This window comes from Diadema antillarum, unplaced genomic scaffold (assembly GCF_040938485.1).
Source record: "Diadema antillarum isolate AM-2024a unplaced genomic scaffold, OU_Dant_1.0 seq00000126_RagTag, whole genome shotgun sequence".
NCBI lineage: Eukaryota > Metazoa > Echinodermata > Echinoidea > Diadematoida > Diadematidae > Diadema > Diadema antillarum.
The window spans coordinates 660,944-686,394 of NW_027271205.1; the positions used below are offsets into that span (position 1 = coordinate 660,944).

A 25,451-nucleotide genomic window follows, 5' to 3' on the forward strand; every position below is an offset into this window, starting at 1 on the left:
ATAAAATCATTTTAATTGAAAAAAGATTGAACAACTCGTAATACTCGTAATGTTGTCAGCCAATGTATATAATCAGCATTCTAAACATTTCAAAAGCTTGTTATCAATGAATTTACAAACTATGGATGCGTTTATACCCTAACAAACAATTCAAACAAAAAACTGAAGAATGTAATTTTCCTGTAAAATGAAGTGTACCATCGAAATAATGCTGATTGAAACATTTAAGTATCCATTGGGACGTTAAGACATAATTATTCACGACAAAAAACCCAGCAACTTTGTTCTTGTTCTTTTAGGGCCTATATATGGGAGAGTGAAAGGATCTAATAATTATTGCAACTTCTTCATGTATCATAATTATAACAGGCTGATGACATGAAAATTCATATCTCACGAAAAGGGAAACTGTTTCGTTATCATAAAGGAAAAAATTTGACAGAAGGTATACGGTACAAGCAATAATTCCTTGGTTGTGAATGATCCTATGGCAAGATTTGTGTGCTATGCCGTCTGCGAATAGTGTTGTCAAAGTGACAAAGAAGACCATATTACACTATCTTCCTTTGAATCCGTGAAAAAAAAAATAACGTTTTCATTTCACAAAATTGACCTGTACATAGGACTCAGGGTATGAGTGATCTATATTTATAGATTGTGGGAGAAAGAACTGCAATCTGTATCATCTATACACATTGATGACCCACGCTGATTATCCGAGACCACTACTCTTATTCCTATTACTCATCACACTAAACATTTCAAAAGCTGAATGCTATCATTAAACACAAGCATCAATACATTTATACACTAGAGTACAGCTAATTTGATATTAGTTCTATACAATATTGCTGACTTTATATGAATGCATGAATAGTTTATGAACAGTTGAAGAAACTTCTACAAAATGGCCAGACTACTATGAAACTACTATAATATGAACGCTTGAATAGTTTGAACAGTTGAAGAAACTTCAACAAAATGACCATAGCGCGACTACTATGAACAGTTATCAACAATCATAGAATGACATAATATTCGCTCAAGCGTTCCAAGTAATACAGGTACATCCGGTGTATAGATTACTATCCCCCAAATTATGCTAGACGTGCACTTGTAGATCTGCCAATTTACCTGCATTTACCTGCAAGTCGCAAGAGATGATTGAGGCATATTAGGGAAAGTTCTCCTATACTACTCTTTACGTATACCCTGGAACGCTAGTGCTGTGTAGTATTTTGTCATAAATCTGACACTTACGGGGGTATCATGTGAGAAAGTAGCTTTGGGTTCCAACGTTACAAGTTTGAATGTAAAGCAAGCCTAAATACGACAATCCCATTATGTTTCTTGTTAAAGTTCTGAATTGTTAATTCTTAATAACGTTTATGACGGTGTCCTACGTTTGGTCCTACAACGATTAAGTCCCTTGAACAGATTCGGAAATCCAGTGAAAGTTGGGCAGAAAGGCACAAGTCTGGTCCATTTCCACCGTCGGACGGCGGCCATTCCAAAGGGAAAGTCGTAACACTTGTTTGCACGGTGGATGACGTGATCTTCAGTCTCATCGCTGTCGCCCTCAACGTTGAACTCATTGTCGGTTGGGAGTTGCATCGCACGGAACTGTATCATTCCTCGCTCCTCCGGGGTCCCTTGATATCCAAAGAATTCAGGCACATACAAAAGGATATTTAGTAATAAACAATATCAAAGATGATTTATGTTAATGATCTCTTCTAGATTTCAGTAAGGCTTACTTGATTGCGTTCATCCGGTTAGCTCTTCAATCTACTGCTAGAAATCAGACACTGCGGAAAACAATATTATGGAGTGACGCATTCAAATGTACACTGTAAAGTTCGCTTCTAGAATCGAACGTGATGACACAATCAAGCTGTTTTCCATCTCAATAACTCAATCTACTTTGACAAATTTTGTACATACTAAATACTTGTACATTGTACATGTATTTTGGTCTGAATGAGAGATTTACGAAAATTGCAAAAGAGTTTTGATTCAACATGCAGAACAGCAAAACTTATCGAAAATCTAATTGATGCTTTGACAACCTCTGTTCGGAGCTTAAGCGAGTAAATTCTTATACTTGTCGGTTGTCACCATGCATGCCATATAAGTGCAGGTATTAAAGAACGCTGTTATCTTTAGTTTTGTTTTGAGACGAGTCGGAGAAAGTTTCTAGCATTGGTCAGTGGTTTTTTTTAACCACGTTTGAGTGAAATATTCAGTATAAAAGATGATACCACAAATAAACTTATTATTTTGCGTTCCTATCTCGCATGCCTATAAATCATTGTCTTCCTCCCCTGACTCGTAACGTCATCTTATAAAGTGTTACACTGCAGATAGAATCACAGTAAGGGCCTTGAGTTTCTGAGAACATCGCTTCTGTGGTTAGTATCGTGACATCTGTTCATTGACGTCATTACCTGGAGCCGTATTGTCCAAAATGCATCCAACGGCTCCCCCAAGAAACATGCTATTGCCCAGAATGATTATCAATATCTGGTCAAAAGTCTCAGAGCCTGAAAAGAGAGAGATAATATTAAAAAAAAATGAAGTAAAGAACATCATCCATAAATTCATTGCGGGTGGTCAATCCTACTTGCAGTACTACAACAACAATAATTAAAACAAAATGCCCCTCTGTCGTCACACGTCGTAACCTGTTAATTTCCAGATCTTAGAGCAACAATTTTCGTCTTTGCTGGCACGTCGCATCAAACAGTGCATGGTTGTCATAAGTCTATACCCGATTTTGAAAGTGAGAGTTCAAGCTCTTTTTCTGTCTTTTTGTAGGGTTTGATGACATCCATGCATATTTTCGCATCCTGAAAATCTAGAGATTCTTTTCTGCTGTGACTTCCTATGAATCAGATACATGTATATACCTTAGTCCAATAATATTATAGTCGTTGTTTGCATTCAATCTTTGACTCACTTCTCAGAACATTAATTGTTTGTGCGACAGTAAAAAGCTCTCCTTCCTGCCCCTAAATAAAAATTCTCTGACACAGATACTCGAATTTGTAATCATATTGGAAATAGATGAAAAAACAAAAACAAAACAAACGTGCAGCCTCTGTGTACATCTAAAATACACATACACGCTGCATACACCCTCACACACGCACACAGACTGACATGAGAACACAAATAATAGGCCTACGTACAATGAGAGATACTTAAAAATGTACTTTAAAATATGACTACATCAACAGAATATCACCTCCCCCCCCCCCCAAAAAAAAAAAAAGAAAAGAAAAGAAACAATAGAAGAAAATTGATGTGGAAATAAGAGAAGGCTGTTCGGGCTCATAGCTTGTTGCCTCGATCCCCGCAAGGTACCCGTGTCTATAGAATCGGTGTGCGCATTGACGTAAGCTGGAACGGCCATCCCGATGTAGAACGAGGTGCCGATGATGAAGAGGTTTCGGGGCGAGTTGAGGTCGACGAATTGAAGGTTGGAGAACCCGACGGCAACCACCATACCTAGAGAACCGGGTAATGAAACATTGGAATCCAGCATTTGTAGAGACACATAAATCATCTCCCATTTTTCCGTCATTTTTCAAGACTTAACCTGTTATTTATATTAATGTTGAAGATAATGGTCTGATATTCAATATAATTCTGACTCTTTTTAAGTGTATTTTAGTAGAATGTTAATACTATGGTAAAAAAAAAACACCTATTAAAATAGGCCCAAGGTGTTGCCAACTTGAGATTTAATAGTGAACGGTATATAGTATAGAGACATGAAGATGGAGCGGTAAATCTGTAACATATAGATATAATTATGATAGATGGTGTGGACGGTCATTTTGATTTGGTCTGTTGAGGAATATCGAGCTTCTCTGTACCACTTGCGGCATTTTTCGAAAAGAGAGACAGAACATCAACCCCGACGTCTACGTACTTTCGTACATCATAATAGTTTATAGCCACGTGGTCTACTATCAGATGGACTACTTCCCAGTTCGTCTAACACCACTACGACTAAACTCACTTGGTCTACTGTGAATTTCGTCTAATGTCCGTTTGGTCTACTTCTCACTTGGTCTATTGCCCAGTTTGGCTATTTATCGTTTCGTCTAATGATCAGTTAGATTTATGGTCTAATTGCAGTCTTGTCTTCTTGGACTTTTTCTCATTTTGTCTAATAAACTGCAATGTGGGTATTAGACAAGGTGGGCATAGCCCATCTGGGAGTAGACCAACTGGTAATGAGGCAAAGTAGCAATTGGACTAAATAGTCATTAGACGAACTGGTTTTAGACAAAACAGGATTAGACCATGTGGGTTGAGACTAATGGCTATGAGACAAAGTGGGAGTAGACCAAAGTGATAGATCACCCATCATAATTGTGAGCCAAGCAAAGTTTATATACAGTGCATTAGTCTCTATCATTGTCTATTGGGGATATTCCAAGGTAGGCTACTAGGACGTATTTAATTTTGTACTATAATATAATCGACAATTGTCCTTTCAAGAAATACATGTTTGGCTTCGATAGACGCATACATACACACACACACACACACACACACACTCACACACACACATTATAGGGCCTACCTAAACGATTACACTTATGTATTTAAGACTAGTGTGTCATCTAGACCATCTGCCTGTTTTAATTTGCTTCCAGGAGTAGGCACCTATTAACTCTCTTTCTAACGACGAAAGAAGTATAGTAAGTTCAGCAAGATGGTTCCACTGATTTCTTACATAGAGATCAGTAGGATGGTTCTGCCTTATGTGGTACAGGGACGAGTAATGTTGGCAATAAGTCTGGAAAGTCAGACTAACATGAGGGCTAAACGTACCCAACGTTGCAGCCAATACACCACCTATGACTGGTGCTGGCATGGAAACGATCAGAGCGCCCGCTTTCTGCCACAGCCCGAGAATGAGCAGAATGACACACATGACTTGTACTACGAATCGACTTCCGACCTGGAGTTTTAAAATCAGGGTAGAAAGAATATTGGAAGTTGACAAACGATCGATCATCGATCATCACGTATAAGCAACGTTCTACGTACCAACCACTGAGCGGGGAGGGCGCTTCAGGAATAAAAGTCGGTATGCCGATTTTTGTTATTTTCACATTTTTTTTTAAATTTCAAAATACCACAAGAAATAGCTCATTATCTCGGTAAATCGCATCAGCGAGACAAGTGTTTTGGGAGAGCTTTCCCATGTAGGCCTATTACCAGTAAAGTCGAGTTGGTGAAAGATGCATTTTAAGCCCTTGCAAGTAAGCTTACTATGTTTTACCTTTAATGCACTTGATAATCTATTTTCAGTTTAAATATATTTACCTTTGTAATACCTATGACTCCTATATTCTGACTATACGAAGTAGCACCCATCCCGGTTCCCCACAAGGCCGAGATTATACCTCCGACACCTTCCATTCCTATCCCACGGTTGACCGCGTGTGGAGGAAGTGGAGGCGCGCCCGCTATTCTGGCGCATGCGTAGTAGTCGCCGATGGACTCGACGATGGAAGCGGTGCAGCCAACAATCATACCCAGAACTCCTGGCGCAGTTATCTTTGGTGGTCCCCATTGCCCTACGAAAAGAGCAGGAACGTTTCTGGTCAATTCCAGGAAAATGGGACGACGGATGTTATAGAAACGCTCCACAAAATGCAAATCATCATATTCGAAGAAAGTGATGACATGACTGGAAAAAGAAATAAACAACAAAAAGAATCTGTCAACAGTAAAGTTTAGACTTAAGACCACCGCACACTATGATTATGAATTTCGTTCGCACGACTGATTGAGTTTAGATCTGAAATAAACAAGTGTATTTATTCAGACGCTGTTGTGAATTATTTCGGATCTAAATTTGGTTAGTCGTATGACCGAAAGTCGTATAGTGTGCAAAGGCCCTTGGACATTCAGGGCTGTTGCAACCACACGTGACGATGTTAACGTTTATTCATTTTCTCTCATTCATTTGAATTTTTTCACATATCATTAGCTACTTACAATTTTTTGATGAATTACTAGCAAAGAAATGAATAAAAAGATTTCAAAAAGCCTCGTTTCGAGGTCGAAATAACCATGAAGTGAACTCACTTTAGTAAATTATCTATAGTCTATTCTCTTTCGTATTGTAGCAGTCTTACCTGGGTATGGAATGTAATACCAGGGAGTGGAAGCTAGTTGCTTGTCGTTCAGATCGGTTCTGGCCCCGTATCCACTGGACGACTCGTCGTCAGGAAACACATTCGTTACGGTTAGAATGTAGCAAAACAGCCACGATATAAGGAGCGCTGAGCACCACCTGAAGAAAAAAAAAAAAATGTTTTGGACGAAAAAATTAGCTATGGAAAAACTACTTAGAGTCAGAGTCTACAATCATTTATCAATCTAATTCAATGAATTTGCTATTGAAAAAAAAAAAAGAAAACTAGCTGAATGAGTTGCGGCTTTCCATTAAAAGCAAAGAGTTGGCTTAACAGGAAAACGACCAGGAAGAGTTTTGAGTGTCCATTGAAAGCACTGTAGACTGTATGGAAAAAAAAAATACAACGACCGACTTGTGCTCTTACTGAAATCATAATTATGTTGGAATCTGCTATCGATGCGATAGATATGAGTATTGGCCGGCAAGGCATCAGCCGAGGTGGGTTCTGTGAGAATGAAGTCTAGTTCAACGGCCGCAGGTGCTACAACGAAAGGACCCCGAAGAAGTGGATATCTGTCTCCAGGGCCCCGTTTCATGAAACTTATCAATAAGAAGTTACGATAGTAGTCATAAGCTACTGAAATCCTTGCATCTGATTGGCTGAGAGCAAATTTGTCATAGAAATGTGGCAGTTGTTACTGATAAGTTTTACGAGACGGGACCCAGGTCTCCTTCGTTGACCGGATGCCGATTGCCCTCTTGTGTACACTGGTGCCACCTAAAGAGCTCTGTCATAGGCAGTACACGTATCTTGCTTCCCAAGACTTCACACACTGAAACTGCAGCTCGTAGGGTTTGCTTTCACAGGGTCTTTGTACCTCTTCAAGAGTCTTCCCTAACCATGGTGCCCACGTTGTAACTGTCCATGCAGTAGCATATATATCTTTGGAATCCTGTCGTCTTTCATGCTGAAAACATGTCCTGTTCATCTCAGTTGGCACTCGATGATCAGGCATTGGATGGTGGGGATGCCACACTTTTCCAGAACCTTGAGGTTGGACACTCTGTCCTATCACTTGATACTACAGATCCTTCGCAGACATCGCTGGTGAAATTACTCTAGCACCTGGATGTGCCGGCGGTACGTGGTCCACGTCTCGCAGGAGTAGAGGAGAGCACTCAGGACCACAGCTTCGGGTACACGGCAATCTTGGTAGAGTGTCGGAAGCTATGGACTTACCAGCTTAGAGTCTCTTTGTCAGTTAGCCAAAGGGGCCACTCATCTCTCCAAGGGACTGCATCACCTCAGTATCCACGGATCCGGTGTTCTGCTACACAGGTAGCAAAACCTTCCCACAGTATTAATCTCTCTGTTCTTGATGATCACAGGAAGAGGATGTGGTGCATTGGCAGTATGTGACGCGCTGAGGGCTAAAACATGGCTTCAGTCTTTTCAAGATTGATCACCTGTCCGAATCGTGTGCAGTCAGCGGCAAAGCGATCATTCAAGAACTGTACGTCTTCGTGGGAGTGGGAAACCAATGCACGATCATCCGTGTATAGATAAACACACACAAGGGTGGCCTTAAACAATTTGGTTTTGTTTGTTTCATTTTCCACCCGAGAAGATGGCTGGACAGCCCATATTCAGGTGCACTATTAAATAGGTGGTATTCGATGGGATCCAGTTGGATGTGAGGTGGGACTACTTCAACGGGTTATGCACCCTGCTCTGTGCGATGGATGAGTGAATTAGCAGGATCTTTTACGTGCATGAGTTTTCACTCTCTCACACGTTGAACCTCCGTTTTTATGTCGTGTGTTTTGCTTCTCACTAGACAACTGCTAGAGAGGAAGGTATGATTACACACAACATTGCTCAGTTAGACTGGGGAATCGAATACGGTCCTTTGGATCCGGAGGCAGGCTGAGCCAACTCACCGCTCTTCCCATCAGTGCGAACCTGGATTTACATTGTGCAATCATAAAAACCTAACGAATTCTACACGAAGGCGAGGGATGCCTTTGTGTGATTGTTCATCACTCTATTCGCTGCGGATTCTAGTGTGGGGACACTAAGAAATGTTGGTAAAGGATGCCTAAGATTCCCGACTCTTCCTTAGGAGTAGAGGACATCAGGCGGTAAAGTCCTTCCCACTACTCACATATCTGGACAAGATTTTTCATCCACAATGTCCATCTTGTGCAAGATGCAAAACGTGGTACCTCGCAATGAACAGTTATGATAATGCACGAGCCGTAGCTCTTAAAAAGAAGACTGAAGAAAATCACAACAAAACCAATGACTTCCGAGGGTCCCACCGGGGATGTTTTCCCGTTGATTGGTGGGGGATACCATGACCCTTGACCCCCTCCCGCAACGGCCCCTGGAATGGCAAGGTCCTGTGGATGAGTGTGGGTGTACCATTAGTTGATAAGATGCTCGTTTCTGTATAAAGTAGCGGAGAGGGGATGTACAGAATGAGGTCACATTACAACAAAAATAATAAATGTACATTGCAACAAACAATTACAATCATAACATGGCTTCTGTGTCAAACTACGGTGACTGCGTATACCGGAAATAATTTGAAGAGCGGGAACCAGGCCACTTTGAATCTCTTCGTTTTCCCGAGCCCGAGACAGGGAACGTTAACGCGGTCTAAATACTGCGAGAAGATACCGATGAGAGCCAGCGTACTGCAAGGGAGACAAAATTTGTAAGATAGTTTAGAGGAAAGTAATGCAAAAAAAAAAAAAAAAATCGTTTCGCGTCGGAGAAGGAAAGATTAAGAATACATTCATCTCGATATAGATGCCACTGAATATTGTTGTGTATAATTATCTTGAAGCCTGTTCAAAGTAAACTGATGTAGCCTTCTTCTTTTTCTTCCCGTGCAGATACATTTTCTTTTCAATCGATTTCTCCCATATGCTACAAACTGACAGGGAGAGCCTATAGCGATTTTGAGATATTCTGCTCAATATTTTGAAATGTCATATTCGTTTCTGCATTACAATGATATACTGAAACTACATTCGTATATAGGTTTGCGTGGGTACCTATAGCCCCCTGTAAGTTCTAGCAGTTGGATGTTGGATGTATTCGTTATACATAACTCTCAAAGGAAATACATTCCCATCCCACATGTTGTGTATAATGATCTTCTAATGCTGGAAAGGCACAAACGTAATTATGTGACAAAATAGTCTATGCCCACTCACAATTTGAAAAGCTAATGAAGATATGTTTTTAGACCCTTAACTTTTTGTCAGGATCATTACAAACTCTTCGTACGGGTCACTCTCTTTGTATCCTCCCACACCAATATCAATGTGTTACGTATATCTAAACGTATATATATATATATATATATATACATATTATGTATATATAAATCTGTGTGTGTGCGTGTGTGTGTGTGTGTGTGTGTGTGTGTGATATGACTTGCTGCATGGTATGCCATTAAGCTAACTCACAGCCCAGCTATGCCCCAGTGCTGGCTCGCGTTAGAAGACACCATGTCGAACAGCGACATTCCGATCAAAGCTATCGTAGGAGCGATAGTCAGTGGTCCGATGAAGCGCAGAAACAGGCTGGTGATGCCCGCGAAGCCGACGACGATCTCGAAAATGGAGGCGACAAGGACAGCCCCACTCAGCTGCCATTGAAAACACGCAATAATGCAAAACAGCTTCAGCAATTATGATATTATGAAGATACTGTGGTTATCAAAATCATCATGATTATTACAAAGGTACACCTACTTCTGTCATTGGACAGATAAAATCCGAAATCTGACCGTGAGTATAAAAAAAAGAATATTTGACTTAACTTGGTAGTAAAATAGGCTGAGTGTGGCTGAGTTTTGCAACCCTGGTCGCGGCAGGTAACTGAAATGAAAACATAACTTTGTATTTCCCGGTATGTATACATAATTTATCTTTATTAGTTTGTTGATTATCGTTTATCCTTCGTACTTTGTAATGCATATATGCTTATGATGGAATTCTTGCTTTATCTTGTGTTATGTTTTGTTGAAAAAGATGAGAATGAAATAAATGAATTGAATTGAATGCATGCGTGTAGTTAATAAGCACTGAGCAGCGAGTTATTTTCCCTTCTTCTGGATAAGAAAAACATAGAAATACAATAAGTACACACTTACAAATTTTGATGACCCGATCGATCCTCAAAAGAAAAAAAAAATCTCTCTTAAAAATTGGTTGCCCTACGGCTTACATCTACATACGTATATAATTACGCTTTTAAAAAAACATTTTTTTCTTGCACAATATTACATGTGTGTGTGCGTGTGAACGACAAGTGTGCGCGTGCGTGAGCTTATTTCCTTATAGAGACAATATAATAACTATTTTTTTTATCTTTCATTTTTTTTATTTCCATCCTTTCACAAAAACAATAATAATCATTGTACATAATCATACATAACAAAAACCAAAACAGACAAAAAAGAGGGAAAAATAGCAGGTGCACACAAGTTTGTGGTTTTTTTTTTTAAATTTCACATATAACATATTGAATTATGCTATCCATATCACATACCAAAGAAAAGTAACAGCCAGAATGTCATGTCAAGGAGGCATGCAGATTTATCCACTTCCTTTCAAATTTACATAGTTGTCTATTTTGAAAACCAATTTGCTTCTCAGTCACATATATAATTTTTAGCTTTGACCAGAACAGTTCAAATGTTGGCAAAATACCCAAATGTCTACATGCATATATCATCTGTTTGGCTATAACCATACAGTGATTCAAAAGGGGCCTATATAATAATATAATAAAATAATTATTTGCCAAACTTGCCTCCTGCATGCGGGCTCGGAACTCCATTCTCGCTTCCTCTGAAAATTCGGAGGAATTGGTAGCATTAGCTGGAGAATGAAATGGTAAGAACATAACGTGAGTGTGTTGATTCATTTCTTATTTTTTTAAAGCTTCATAAGACAAGCCTGATATACTCGTATAGCTGGTGATGGGTGCATGGAAGGCAACGACAGCAATGACTACAATGAGTCTTCTGATGAAAAATAATTATATCAAGATTCAGTATTTACATTATCCCTATAGTAGGATTATATATATGTGTGGTTTTTTTTTAAAGAAACCATCTTTTTGGAGCTTTTTTGTAATGCGCTGAAGCGTGTTTTCTTCTATTTTTATTTTATTATTTTTTGTGTTTGTCAGCCGATGAAACCCGGAAGTGGCACCAGAAATATTTTTTGCCCCCCCCCCTTTTGTGGAATTCCTGGATCCGCCCTTCTGAATATCCTTGCTTCTCACATTTTGATTGCAACTTGTCCTGATATTCAACCAAAAGTGTACACCAGGGCCCCGTTTCATAAAACTTGTTATCAGTGGCAAGTTGTGATAGTTGTTACAAGCTATACTGAAATCCTTGCATCTGATTGGATGAGAGGAAACTTGTCATAGAAAAGTGGCAGTTGTCACTGATAACAAGTTTTATGAAACAGGACCCAAATCGTTGAATTTCAATTCTAAAACGCAAAACTTTGGCACATATTCGTTCTCACCTACATGAACCACCGGGCATTCCCCGCGTAGGTTCATCAGAGAGAAGGCGGGAAGAAGAAAGGCAAACGAAGGACCTTGAACGATAGGAAGTCTACGGGAAACAGACAGGAGGAAAAGGTGTTATGTCGGTCACTCTGGTAGCAAGGTATGCAGTACAAGACGTATGTGCTGCAGCTACTAGAGGGGTCATACAGGGTTAATATTATAGCTTCAAAACACATCGAGAGGGCTATATTTCCAATGCAGACAATACTTGTTTTGGAAGAACAATTATGATATATTATGTAATACTACTTGTCTGGGAAGAACAATTATGATATATTATTATTCATAACAAAATATACCTGGTACATGTGCATAGCCGGTCGGACGGCATATTCCCGAAGCGAATGGAAAAGTTTTTACTAAATAACACACTCAAAAACATATCTTTATATGCATGCACACCCGAGGAAAACGTTGTACTGAAGAAATCGCGCGTCTTTACCCCGTGTCAGTTTGCCAATTACGAGACGAATTACATTACGTAAATTTACAACTACAGTTGTATCATGGAGACGTTCATGTCTCAGATATGGGATGTGCATCAATGGTTCCATATTGTTGTCAGTTCCGACGCGCCACCCATCTTATCTGAACGATTTTAATGATTTTACCTCATTTTTTATTTCTATTTTATGATAGCCATATTGCTTTTGAACTTTGTCCTTTGATGTTATGTCTCTTCTGACGATTTTGTTCTTTGACAAGCACCTGGATCCAAACGTCGTCTGCAAGAAGGTCTGGAGACCAGCAACTACGAACTGCGTGGATACCAGCTTAGAGATGATGTCAAGGTTGCCATGGATACAGAGGTAAGGGGCAAAGATGAGAGGCACTGTGAAGAAAGTGCTGAAATCTGAGAGGAAATGCTGGAAGAAGCAGTTTAAAAAGGAACATAGAAAGGGAAAAAGAGGGGAATTAAGAAAAGATTGAAAGGGAGTGTGACAGAGAGAGAGAGAGAGAGAGAGGAAAGATGACTTTAAATCATACATAAAAATATTACTTTAGAAACAATACCATCTGATATGATACACGAGAAAATTCTTAACACGGAAAAAAAAGACCGAAAAAGGAGCCATGGGTTTGGTAGTGTCAGCAATACGTCTGCGCCTTTTATGGCCCTTCCTTATCAGCTTATGGCACCATAAAATGAGTGAGTGGAAATGTAAGGCTTTTCTTTCATCCTTACGACAAATTCACCTCCATGTTCAAGTGAGTTCAATTAAAGCAGAATAAACGGAGTAAAGTGAAAGAAATAACAATATTCCCAATATAGCAAAATTTTATTGTGATCGCCCAACATCGCCTTCTTGTATTTTGATATCTTATGAAATCATTCGTTTCATCAATGATTTTGCATCTATCACTCCCTTAATATACAAAGTCGTCTTTGCGAGATTGTTGAAATTCTAGAACAGTCGTTGAGTGAGATTTGTTCTTCTCTGATTTCCGTAATCAAAGCTATCTAAAGTTGGATGAAGTGTGCAAGTAAAAGGGATCGAGCCTGTCTTGTGAGGTCATGACCTTCTTACTTCGTCTCATTTGCATATTGGATTGTGACTTATATTGATATTTTGTGGCGACATGTTAAAGGGATATGCGCTGCAAAATTAATGGCCTGATTATCATTTATGTGTGCCCAAAGAATATCCAAATAATATGCCATTTATTTCATAACAATCTCCCTAATATTTTTCTTAAGATTGCTTGAATACGCACAGAAAAACAAACAAACAAACAAACAAACAAAACAAAGTACTTTAGTACTTTATCATTGATCATGTTGATTGACAGATGTCACAGGCAGAATCTTGGTTTGGATTGTTTGTGTGTGTGTGTGTGTGTGTGTATGTGTGTGTGTGTGTGTGTGTGTGTATGTGTGTGTGTGTATGTGTATATGTGTGTATGTGTATGTGTGTGTGAGAGTATCCGAGTATAATCTGAGGACAAGTAGTATATAATCATTATAAAACATATGACACGTAAGTAAATATTCTTTTTGACACAAGAATGGGGATCATGGTATTATGAATCAACACAGATCAACATACATTTGCATTGCATAATCCATTTAAACTTTGAAGAACTACATTTTTGTTTTTCATATTTCTAAATGTCTGCATTTGTCTGTAGCCTATAATGATATTGCTCGCAAAGTATAGGACCGTGATAAGCTTTTCATATTGTTGTTGTTGCTGTTTAGATGTTTAGATTGTTGTTGCTGTTTAGATTAGACATTTAGAAATATGAAAAACAAAAATGTAGTTCTTTGTGTCAACAAGTTTATGTAATACCCACTGTTCTGAAACTTTTTCACAATGGCTGAGTCAAATAGTGTGAATGATATGAATAATGGAATCGTTGTTATGTCTGCTTATGCACAAGACAAAGAGGATGTACCCGTACATGCCACAAATAGCGAAGAGGGTAAGAACCCTGATATAATTAGTTTTTTGAACTCACAAGCTCACGAACTGATACTTGATTCTGATGTAAACGACACCAGTCGTCAAACACCACCTACAGAATACCACATTGAAGACGACATAATTTCATTATCTCATTCTAATCCAAACCAATTTTTTATTTCGCACTTTAACATAAGGAGTATAAACAAAAACTTTGATCAATTCAATATGTTCGTGAATCAAGTTAAATTTGATAGTCAGGTTATCGGAATCAGTGAAACCTGGTTAAATGAAACATCACCTTCTTCGCTATTTACCATTGATGGCTTCACACTTTTGACAAAAAACAGGGCAGGTAAAAAAGGCGGCGGAGTTGGGCTTTACGTCACTCAGAATTTGAATTATGAACTCTTAGACGAATTCAGTTTAATGTCTGAAGTTATTGAGAGTATTTTCATTGAAATTAGGGTTCCAAATAGAAAAAGTATTGTTGTCGGTGAAATATACAGACCTCCAAATACAAGCCCCACTGAATTTATTGAATCTTTATCCGTACTTTTAGCTGATAAATATTTGGAGAATAAAAGTTGTTTCATCATGGGTGACTTCAATTTCAACCTTTTAGACTGTCATACCAACTCCGCATGCCAAGATTTCCTCAATGTGATGTTATCCGAGTCCTTTTCACCTCTTATAAAGAAGCCCACTCGAATTTCAGATGTCACAGCAACTCTAATTGACAACATTTTTGTTAATAGTTCTCTTTCCAATATCACGTTTGGTGTAATAGTGTCTGATGTATCCGATCATTTTCCGATTTTCGCTGTTCTGCCCAATGTTAACATAAGTAATGCCTCTTTTTATTCGCCCAATTCTGGTTTTCGAGAAATGTCAGAAACTAATCTTAATAGACTTAGGGAGAGACTAGGATCCGTTAATTGGTCAATTGTTAATAACCAAAGTGATGCAAATTTAGCTTTTGAACACTTTTCACAAATATTATCATCCGCATTCAATTCCATTATACCCGTTAAGCCATTTACTCGTTTAAACCGTAAAAAGGTTCCAAAGAAACCATGGATTACGAAATCTCTCCTGAGGTCTATTAACCGTAAAAATGCTCTTTTCTACAAATACCGAAGTGATCCTAACAGTCGAACTCGGTCTCGGTATGTGCATTATCGCAACGTTCTTACATCATCCATACGTTTAGCCAAACGAATGCATTTTTCAAAGCAATTTATCAAGCATAAAAATGACATCAAGAGTACGTGGAAGGTGATAAATGAAGCGCTGAACACTAAAAATAACATCGAACCACCTAGGCATATTATTAATAATGATAAGTACATTGAAGATGAAGCTGATGTGGCAGAAGTATTCAATGAATACTTTGTAAGCATAGGACCTAATCTTGCCAGCAGTATTCCGCATTCAAATACTGATTTTTATTACTTTCTAAAAGACCAGAATCAGCAGTCTCTTTTTTTTGAACCTGTCATTGAAGAAGAAATCAAAGATATCGTGCAAAACTTTAACACTAAGAAAAGCTCTGGATGTGATGGAATCACCAATTTTCTCCTTAAAAACATCATTAATGAAATAGTTATACCATTAACACACATTTTTAATTTATCGTTATCTACTGGCATAGTTCCACAAAAAATGAAAATAGCTAAAGTAGTACCAATTTTTAAAAAAGGACAAAAAGAATCTGTGACAAATTATCGCCCTATATCTTTGTTAACTTCATTTTCAAAACTTCTTGAAAGGTTGGTATATACGCGCACACACAAATTTCTCGAAAAGTGTGAAGTTTTTTGTAACTCCCAGTTTGGTTTTAGGAAAAACCACAGTACGACCCATGCCTTACTCACTTTTATCCATAAAGTTGCTCATGCTATAGATGATGTCTCCCACACTATTGGAGTTTTTCTTGATTTTTCGAAGGCCTTCGACACAATTGACCACGATATTTTGATTTACAAGCTACGACATTATGGTATACGTGGGAAGGCTTTGGACTGGTTTCGAGATTATTTATCAAACAGAAAACAATTTGTGAGTATAAATGGCCGTGATTCTCAGTTAAAGTTAATTTCATGTGGTGTTCCACAGGGCTCCTTACTAGGCCCACTATTGTTCATTTTGTACATTAACGATCTTCCTAGTTCCTCGCCAATTCTTTCCTTTATATGTTTTGCTGACGACTCCAATCTGTTTTTTACACACAGAGATCCTTATACTCTTGTTAACACAGTGAATAAAGAACTTAAATCTGTGCAATCTTGGATATACGCCAACAAATTGTCACTTAATATTGATAAAACTCATTGTATGCTTTTTAGCAATAGTCTTAAAACCCTTCCTTTTCATATTAAGTTTAATGAAACTGAATTAAATCAAGTCAGTAGTATAAAATTTTTAGGGCTTTTTATTGATAGTGATTTATCTTGGAAATCCCACGTTAGTTATTTAAGTAATATTCTTTCTAAAAATACGGGTGTTCTTAATAAACTTAAGAGTGTTTTTCCAAGTCAAATTCTGCTTAATCTTTATTCTACTTTGATTACTCCGTACCTTAATTATGGTATTCTTGTGTGGGGGAATGCAACTAGAAATCTTCTTGATATACTGTTCCGTATTCAAAAACGTGCCATCAGAAATATCAACCATGTCGGATATTTGTCCCACACGAATGATTTATTTTTGAAAAATAAAATACTGAAAATATCAGATCTGTTCAGTTACAACGTCGGCATATTTATGTACAAATTTTCTGCCAACGAGTTACCGGATGTTTTTACTAGCATGTTCAGAAAAAACTATTTGATTCACAATTATCCTACCCGCCAAAGTGACGCATTTCACCTTCCACGTACTCGAACAATTTTTGCTAAAAAAACGATAATGTATACGGGCCCTAGATACTGGAATGACCTCTCCCCCGAAATAACAAGCTGCTCGTCTTTATATTCCTTTAAACGTAAATTAAAAGAGTTTTTATTGAGTGCATATTTTGCAGACACTGAACAGTCGTAATGTCTTATGTAATACTGTGGTATGTTATTGTCCAATCAAACATTTTGTCAACACGTTACAGATTCCATTTAGGGTCTTGCCATGGGGCTCTCTGAATTCATCATTAGCAATTCCACACTCTACTTCGTTTCCCTCTCTTCCTCTTTCCCTCTGCCCCTCTCTAACCTTCTATGCAGAGCTTGACGGCAGGCACCAAATGGCTTAATAGTTGTACATGAGCTTACTTCGTTCCTTCGGGTGTTCGCGTTCGCGTCGGGTGGTCGCGTTACCCGACATTTCGGAGATTAGGTGCCCTAATATACGAAGGGTCGGGTAAGGAGGGGTAAAATATTCAAAATTTAATACAGATAATCCTTGACAGAAGGCTGATCGTTTAACGCGACTATACGTAAAAAAATGTCATTCAAGTGACGAAGTATCGGGTTAATCAGGGACGGCGAAACCAGTGAATAAATCAAAGCAAAAGACATCAAACAGGCCACAAAATAGCACAAAAATGGCACTAACAAATATTAAAAAGAGTATAAAATATCCTCAGAAACATAATTTTATGGCTAAATAAAACAAAAGCATTACAGGATGGAGAATATGAATATCTAAACTTCCGATCAAAACAGCAAATCTATAAGCGTTACCATGAAGAGTTTTATTGCAAAACGCGCTAACTCCATTCTTGTTTATTTGATTGATTGGTTGATTGATTGATTGATTGATTGATTGATTCATTCATTCATTCATTCATTTATTGTCCACTCTGGAAATTCTTTGTACATTGGATATCACAGCAAAATAAACATTAATTACATAGCAGGTATACCACAGATATGTCACAGAATACAAATGAAACTAACTCATACTAACATATACAATATATATAATATATATATATATATATATATATATATATATATATATAGCATATGCAGGGCTCGCTCCACACTAACTTTTATTTTTTGGTGGCTCGAAAGTAAATTCTGGTGGCCTGAAAAAAAAAAATCAAGAAAAACTAAATCGGTCCTACTAAACATATAGAAAAAGAAATATTAGGTATTACTGAAGTGATACAGGTACCCATGGCATGTCTGAAATAAATGAATAAAAAAATCAATCATCTTACCGTTATTCTGAGTTCTAAGATTTAGCAAATGGGCTTATAGATTGTAAAAGTTGAAGCCTATATTAAGTGGTCAAAACTTACATTTGAAATGATAAAGTGGGAGCATTGCAGATATCGGTAAACATTTGACATTTTGTTTTGGCATTGTAAAGAGCCGAAAGTTACCGTTAATCATTTAAAAAAAATGTAAAAGCAAACAAATGAAATTTCATTTTAGCATCATACGGAGCTGAATATTACCGTTATTCATTTCCAAATTTAAGAGCAAACATCCGACATTTATTTCATTATCGTACGGAGCCGAATGTTACTGCTGTCCACTTCCGAAAGTGAAATGAATCATCTGACGATTATTTTAGCATCTTACAAAACCGAATGTTACTGTTTTTCATTTTTGAACGTCAAGGCAGACATCAGACATTTATTTTACCATCAAACACCGCTGAATGTTACTTTTATTCATTTCGAAATGTAATAGCAAATATCCGACATTTATTTTAGCATCGTATGGAGAAGAATATTACCGCCATTTACTTCCGAATAAAACGTCGAAGCAAACATTCGACATTCATTTGAGCATCTTCCAGAGCCGAAAGCTATCTTTGTTCATTTCCAAACGCAAAATCAAATATTTAACATTAATTTTAGCATCCTACGGAGCTGAATCTTACCGTTATTCATTTCCAAAAGTATAAGCAAGCATCCGACATTTATTTTAGTATCATAACGGAGTGGAATATTACCGTTATTCATTTCCAAAATTAAAAGCAAGCATCTGACATTTATTTTGGCATCTTACGGAGCCGATTGTTACCGCTGTCCATTTCCAAAAGTAAAAGGCAAACATATCCGACTTTTTTTTTTTTGATGGCCCGATTGGGACACCAAAATCTTCATTTCTCAAATTTTGGTGGCCCGACGTGCTTTTTTGGTGGCCCCGGGCCACCGTGAATGTTGAGCCCTGGTATATGTACCATAACACCATAATACATTAACCCGATCCACATTTACAACTAAACTATCAATATATATCACTTTTATACAAGGATTATTCAACACATAAATATATTCATTATACTATGGTTTCCTGCATCATCATTATATTCACCAAACAGTATATCACCTACATATCCCAATGTATATGTTTTTTCCTAAAGCCTTCGAATCAATCACAAGTCCCCAAATCAATCGCAACTTGCATTGAAGCTCACATAAAACTTGCGATTGATTCCTATCACAAGTCTTTATAAGACAGGCCCCAGATCGTTGTATGTAATCCACGAGTCATCGAGACAACTAAAATTTTCGCCGCTCGTACTGTACATTATGAATGGCCGTCCATTGAAACCTGCATTATCACTTTATCGCAAGCGAGCGTATCGCTTTGCCATAGTTATGCACGGCGAGCATTACGTGCTGCTAGCCTTGTATACAAACGCTTGTGATAATTTTTTCAGAGTAAAAACATAGGAACACAATCGCGTATTCGGAGATAAAACACGCGAACGTTCGTAAATTTGCATTGGCCTTTTCTCGAAGATTCGGGTAAGCTGTACCCGATACTTCGTAAATAATAGGGGTCTAATTCTCAAATGCTCCACCCGACCCTTCGTATATTAGGGCATATAATCTACGAAAGGTCGTGTATCGCGACCACCCGACCCGAACGCGATCACCCGATGAAACGAAGTAAGCCTTGTACATGTTACTTTTTGTGTCTTACTGATCATATCCTGGTGAAAGTTTTAATGCAACAATAGTTTATAGTATATACACCAAAGTAGGCTGTATAATAATGATGGCTCGGTCACAGTAAGTTCATATTAATGTATAGTTTGTTTGTTTTTCTTCTACTTCTTTTTCTTCTTCTTTTTTATTACATAAAATTTGGCAACCTTACATCATCATCCTGGTCTTCTATCCGTTCTCCGTTTCTTTTTCACAAACACTGATTACTCGGGGCTTACAGCCAAACAAGCTAGCTTTCATGTAGGTCCCGTCATACTTCTCTTTGATCAACCCCATTTCGATTTCGATTTTGACCAGTTATCATTACATGTAATTACTGTGTTATCACCATGTATATTGTTTGTTTTCTGCACATTGTTCACAAGGTAAAAGAACTTGTCTGGTTTCTGTTGTAATGTTCATAAATGAGAAGTATGAAAATAAAATGAATTGAAAAAATGAATTGAATTGAATTGAAAATTTTACGTGCATCATTCGTCAGGTGTGATAAATGTTCATGACGTCCGTGTAAAGATGTGCCCTACTTTGCAATGTATTGTTATGTTGTGAGTTCACCAGGTACGGATGGTCTCGTTTCCATATAGAACCCGTGTTTCTATCGATCAAAAAAAAAACAACAACCACACACACACAAACAAAACAAAACACGCCCCTATCTCAAAAGATTAACTTGATAGTGCACGTACAGTGTGCATTCCTTTGCAAAGAAAGCCTGTTGTTTGAGCACGTTCGTACAAACATTGAACCTGCAAGCACGTTACTGGTATATGACATTGTGTAGTTGTTTCATTCTATTTCATTCACCCGTCTCTCAGTTTTTCACAAGCAAAATGTTACAAAGAAAATACATATAAAAGCATGATGAAATTAAAAGGGTACATTTCTCGACCAGTTAAAAGTTTGTCTGAAAAGAATGAATGACATCTTATAAGCACAGCAGTGAAGATTTGATCAAAATCGTTTAAAATAGTAATGAGATTAAAGTGTGTGATTATTATTTTATAGAGGGTTATTATTGTGTTTGTTTGTACCGACGATTTCTGTAAGTTTTTTTTTTTGCCATCTGTTTCTAATGATATTAGGTACCCATGTATGGAATAATAGGCCTACATGTACACTGTATTTGCAAGTTCACATACCTACATGCACTTGGATCAAATGATTTTTTTTTTTTTGGTTGCTATTATTCTGGTCCGCAGAGTTTATTGTTTTTTGTGAGTTTATAAGATAATAATTACAGTTTTAGTTCAGTGTATTTGTAAGCATCAGTCTATTGGATTATATATCCGAAGTGTTGACTGCAAAAGTAAGATTTAATGCATGTATTTCATTTCAGAGTTTTATATTGATATACCCGTAACTCTGTTAAGAACATAGTATTTTTTGAATTAGGGATACAGTATAAGTGATATGTTGAGTGTTACAGTCGAGTGTATATTTGTGGCACAAGCATTTGCAAGTTCATCCAGGTGTTGACTGCAAATGTAAAACTGGGCTGTGGGTCGGAGGCCAGGGCAAGCCACATCGGAATGGGGTTTGAGGAAGAGTAAGTGGTACAGAAGTGACTAATGTCTTGGTATGAACAAACAACATGGTATGACTTGCTATCAAAAAACATGATCTTTGTCAATCAATAGTAAATTCAAGTCATTATTTTTTTAAATTGTATTTATTTTTATTGGGGGTGGAGATGGATTTTTTGAGGAAATTTCACTGCAGTGGTGAAATGCTCTATACATGTACAGTAGTACGCAAAATGGTATGTGCTGAAACAGACATACATGTACGCGCGTACACACGCACACACACACACACGCATATGTAAACACACGAATACAGTATATGATTTGGACCATGCAGCACGCACGTGTGTGTAGACCCTATGTTTGATCATATTTGCACATTGGAGGCAGCTCTGATGGTATTTGGCAACGAAAATAGTATACACTGTACAATTTACAACCAAATTAATGCAGTTATTACTTCTGTAGACGAATGATAGTCTATGTCATTGGATGGAACCAAAGATGACCATATAGTACAATTGTATTTTGAATATGTTTTATAGGGAATCCTATACATGCAATTACCCCACGGGGGAATAAAAGAAGAAAGGCGAATGACTTATTGGCTTTACAAATTGTACAACATACCAATATCATTTTCAATGTAGGCCCTCTCCACTCATTGACTACTCTGAATCACATCTCCATGCCCTTTTTCTCCCTCCCCCATTTTGGGCTTTCATTCAGTAAGGTTCGATTTATTTAGCCTCTTGGACCCTCACAACATGGAATGCACAAAACCTGGTGCAATTTGTAAACTATTTATGCACGTGTAATCATGTTGCATGTATGCATAGGCCTAAAACGGTCGACCTTGTCTGAGCGTCGGTGGAAATAAAGTAATTAGAAATATTCTTTATTTTTATGGTTTGTGAAACTGGAATTCATGTGCCTAATTGGAAACTATAGCTTTCCTCCCTGACACCACGAATCAAGCAGAGACTCCAACTTTTCCGCTTTCGATGGGAGATCTCCCGCCGAAAGCCCATTTTTGCAAAATCTCCGTTCTCCCGCTTGAAATGATTTCTTACTTAGTGTCATCGAAAAATAAGCCTTAGATAGCAAGAGATAACATCTAGAACCCTAGAGGTGGACCCCGGCCACAAGGAACTTCGCGCTTCGAGCACATCAAGTTAGAGTCTCCCGTTTGCTAGGGGTTCCGGGCGGGAGAATCTCCAGATCAGAAGGTGCTTGGGGTTGGAGTCTCTGCGAATGACGATTCTCGAAGCTTGTACATGTATTGTACATGTGCAGCAGTCAGTGCAGAATAGCAGGGTGTACAATGTACAGTCTACTACATTGTGCCGTCGGAACTTGACAGGTCAATGAACTTCTGGTCTTAGCGATGAGGCACAGACACAATGTGCTCGTGTGTGGGGCTTGTGTGTGTGTGTGTGTGTGTGTGTGCCCGTTTGTGCGTGTTACCCCAATGGATGATTATAAGCAAGTTGAAACTGGAGGCAGAAACCTGGTGAGGATTAGTAGGCGGGTTGGGTGCACAGAACGAGCTCTGTGGTTGGGCGGCTGTCTGTAAATCTTCGTAATAAAGTCGTAACGTACGTGTGTGTGTGTGAATGTGTGTGTGTGTGTGTTTGTTGTCACCGCCGTCTCCTTTGGCCGAACACCAAGGCGCAGGCACGTGTGTGCGATAACCGGCCAAGGAGGTATGAGAGAACCAGGCGGTGAAGGTCATTCGCTCGTCTGGAGTACAAACTATAGTACAACTACATGTATACATCAGCATATCAGCAAAGAAGTACAGCTGTTGTACCAGAACACACTGCTTGTGTACCGATTCATACACTTCTGTTGTATCATAATTATGAATCTCACATTTGTTTCAAACTTTTGCTTCTAAGTCAGTGCAATGATGAATAAAGAGAGAAGATCGAGACAGAGTTGCTAGAGAGTAGGGAGAGGGATTTGGATATTGTTATAGGCTATATTTCATAAAATTAGGTTTTCTCTAGCAACCGCTGAAAACTGTGGTCTTGATTCACATAAACAAGGAATCTTTCCTGTATTTAAATTCTATATAATTCTATAATTCTATATATATATATATATATATATATATATATATATATATATGTGTGTGTGTGTGTGTGTGTGTGTGTTATCTCTAAATACATATACATAGAATCTATACAATAATGTATAGGGTCTAATTATGCATAATTGTATGTATAAGAAAGATAAATGTGTTGCTTGAAGGATTGCATGGTGCAGTACATGAGGGAGAGAGGTAATTTGCGGTGACACCATGAGTGTAGTCCTTTTCCGGATCTTTGCATGGCAGAATAGCCCAGAAAGAGGAGTGGGGTTATAAGGAGGGCAAAAAGTGAAGAGTTGGGGACAGCAATGATGGGCTAGAAGTTGTAGTTGCACTGGTGGAGACGGTAAGAAAGGGTTCAACGTTGTGAGGAAGAATAGAGTGAGGATCAACAATCGAGTAAAGATGTTTGGACATCGTTGGGAGAGGAAGATGAAATAGCAGGGAAGAGGGAGGATTTGAATAACTTTGGAAAATCATGGAAATAGGGGAAAGAGGTGAAGATTCATCGAACCAAAGAGAAAAATGAAGTCAGCGAACAATGTGGAATGTGGAATCAAACGGAGAAAAGATGAATACATCCGTGAAGGAAAGGTAAGTCGAGGAGAGATGAGACTATAGTTGAGGGGGGGGGGGAGAAAACTAAGAGGATCAAGAAGACGAAAAAGAAGAATAAAAGTTGAGAACATGAAGCGTAAAGGGGAGGAAACTTGAGTAGATCCTAGAAATAAATGCTTCAGAGAGAAAATTGTGGAGAGGATAATTCATGGCAGTGAAATCCTGAAGAGGTTCCTGTAGGAGGGAAAGGGAAAGAATAAATAGGCCTACAAGTGTAGTCTTGAGGGGAGAAGGCAAGAGAAATATAAACCTGAAAGAAACATGTGAATTGATATGTTGGTCCTCAAAAGGACCGTTGGGTTGTATGGATTGGAAGCAAAACAATTTTACATGATTTCACTCTCTATACCCAGTCATTGGGCTACAGTGAGAAAGCGAAAGCTCCAAAGCAGTTGTAATACACTGTAATTTGTACAGTACGGGCTGCAGATGTGCATAAAAAGACATGAATAATACAACATTCCTGTATTGCACCAATTGTGGATACCTAGTTATTGTACTGTACTATGCTGTACGTAGTATCTCTTTCTGGTACCAAGGTCCAAGGAGGTATACCTCCTAGCTAGTACAGTAGTGTATCAAGTACACTGGAGTACAATATTGTAAACTAAAACTAGTAGTGCCTTCGCAGTCAGCTGCGTTCATCAAGTATCGACAAAATGCCTCCCCCTTTTTATAATTTTTGGGGACAATTTGCGAAGCCCTAAACACAACGGTTCTCGTTTATAGTCGGATCCCAAGATCCCATCGGCATCGTATCGGACTTGCGTTGATACATACGCTAAATTGCACGCACGGGACTACGGCGCTGCAGTAACAAACCGATAATTTCTATAAAAGTCGGGTTAGTTTTTGCCCTCCAAAATAGAATGATATGTAGAGCATATCAACATTGTTCGTTGCCGAAACATGCTGAAACATACTCAGAGAACACACACGCACACAGTACATGTAGGCGTACATGAACCAGCATACGACTGTGCAGCGCACCAAACGCGAACAGCTCGTCAGACTGGATGGACGAAAGTCGAAATGCCAACTGCAGCATGTAACAAGCTTGCAGCGCATAACACACAGCGCGGGTACGGTACCTGTTTGCTATGCGTGTATCAATGCAACACAGTAGCTTCT

General features: G+C 38.3%; 1 protein-coding gene across 1 annotated transcript in view; it reads right to left on the reverse strand.

Annotated features, from left to right (window-relative positions):
- Positions 1 to 1,386: 1,386 nt before the first annotated feature.
- LOC139727334 (solute carrier family 23 member 1-like) overlaps positions 1,387 to 25,451 on the reverse strand; it is a 52,085-nt gene continuing 28,020 nt past the window's right edge. The window contains exons 2-14 of the mRNA XM_071638290.1: positions 12,480 to 12,637; positions 11,726 to 11,817; positions 10,998 to 11,065; positions 9,647 to 9,828; positions 8,746 to 8,866; positions 8,108 to 8,129; positions 7,285 to 7,375; positions 6,165 to 6,322; positions 5,347 to 5,600; positions 4,849 to 4,978; positions 3,367 to 3,510; positions 2,448 to 2,543; positions 1,387 to 1,652 (exon numbers count right to left, since the gene is read on the reverse strand). Coding sequence (XP_071494391.1) covers positions 1,387 to 1,652; positions 2,448 to 2,543; positions 3,367 to 3,510; positions 4,849 to 4,978; positions 5,347 to 5,600; positions 6,165 to 6,322; positions 7,285 to 7,375; positions 8,108 to 8,129; positions 8,746 to 8,866; positions 9,647 to 9,828; positions 10,998 to 11,065; positions 11,726 to 11,817; positions 12,480 to 12,637 — 1,782 coding nt within the window. The remainder of the gene's footprint in view (positions 1,653 to 2,447; positions 2,544 to 3,366; positions 3,511 to 4,848; positions 4,979 to 5,346; positions 5,601 to 6,164; positions 6,323 to 7,284; positions 7,376 to 8,107; positions 8,130 to 8,745; positions 8,867 to 9,646; positions 9,829 to 10,997; positions 11,066 to 11,725; positions 11,818 to 12,479; positions 12,638 to 25,451) is intronic.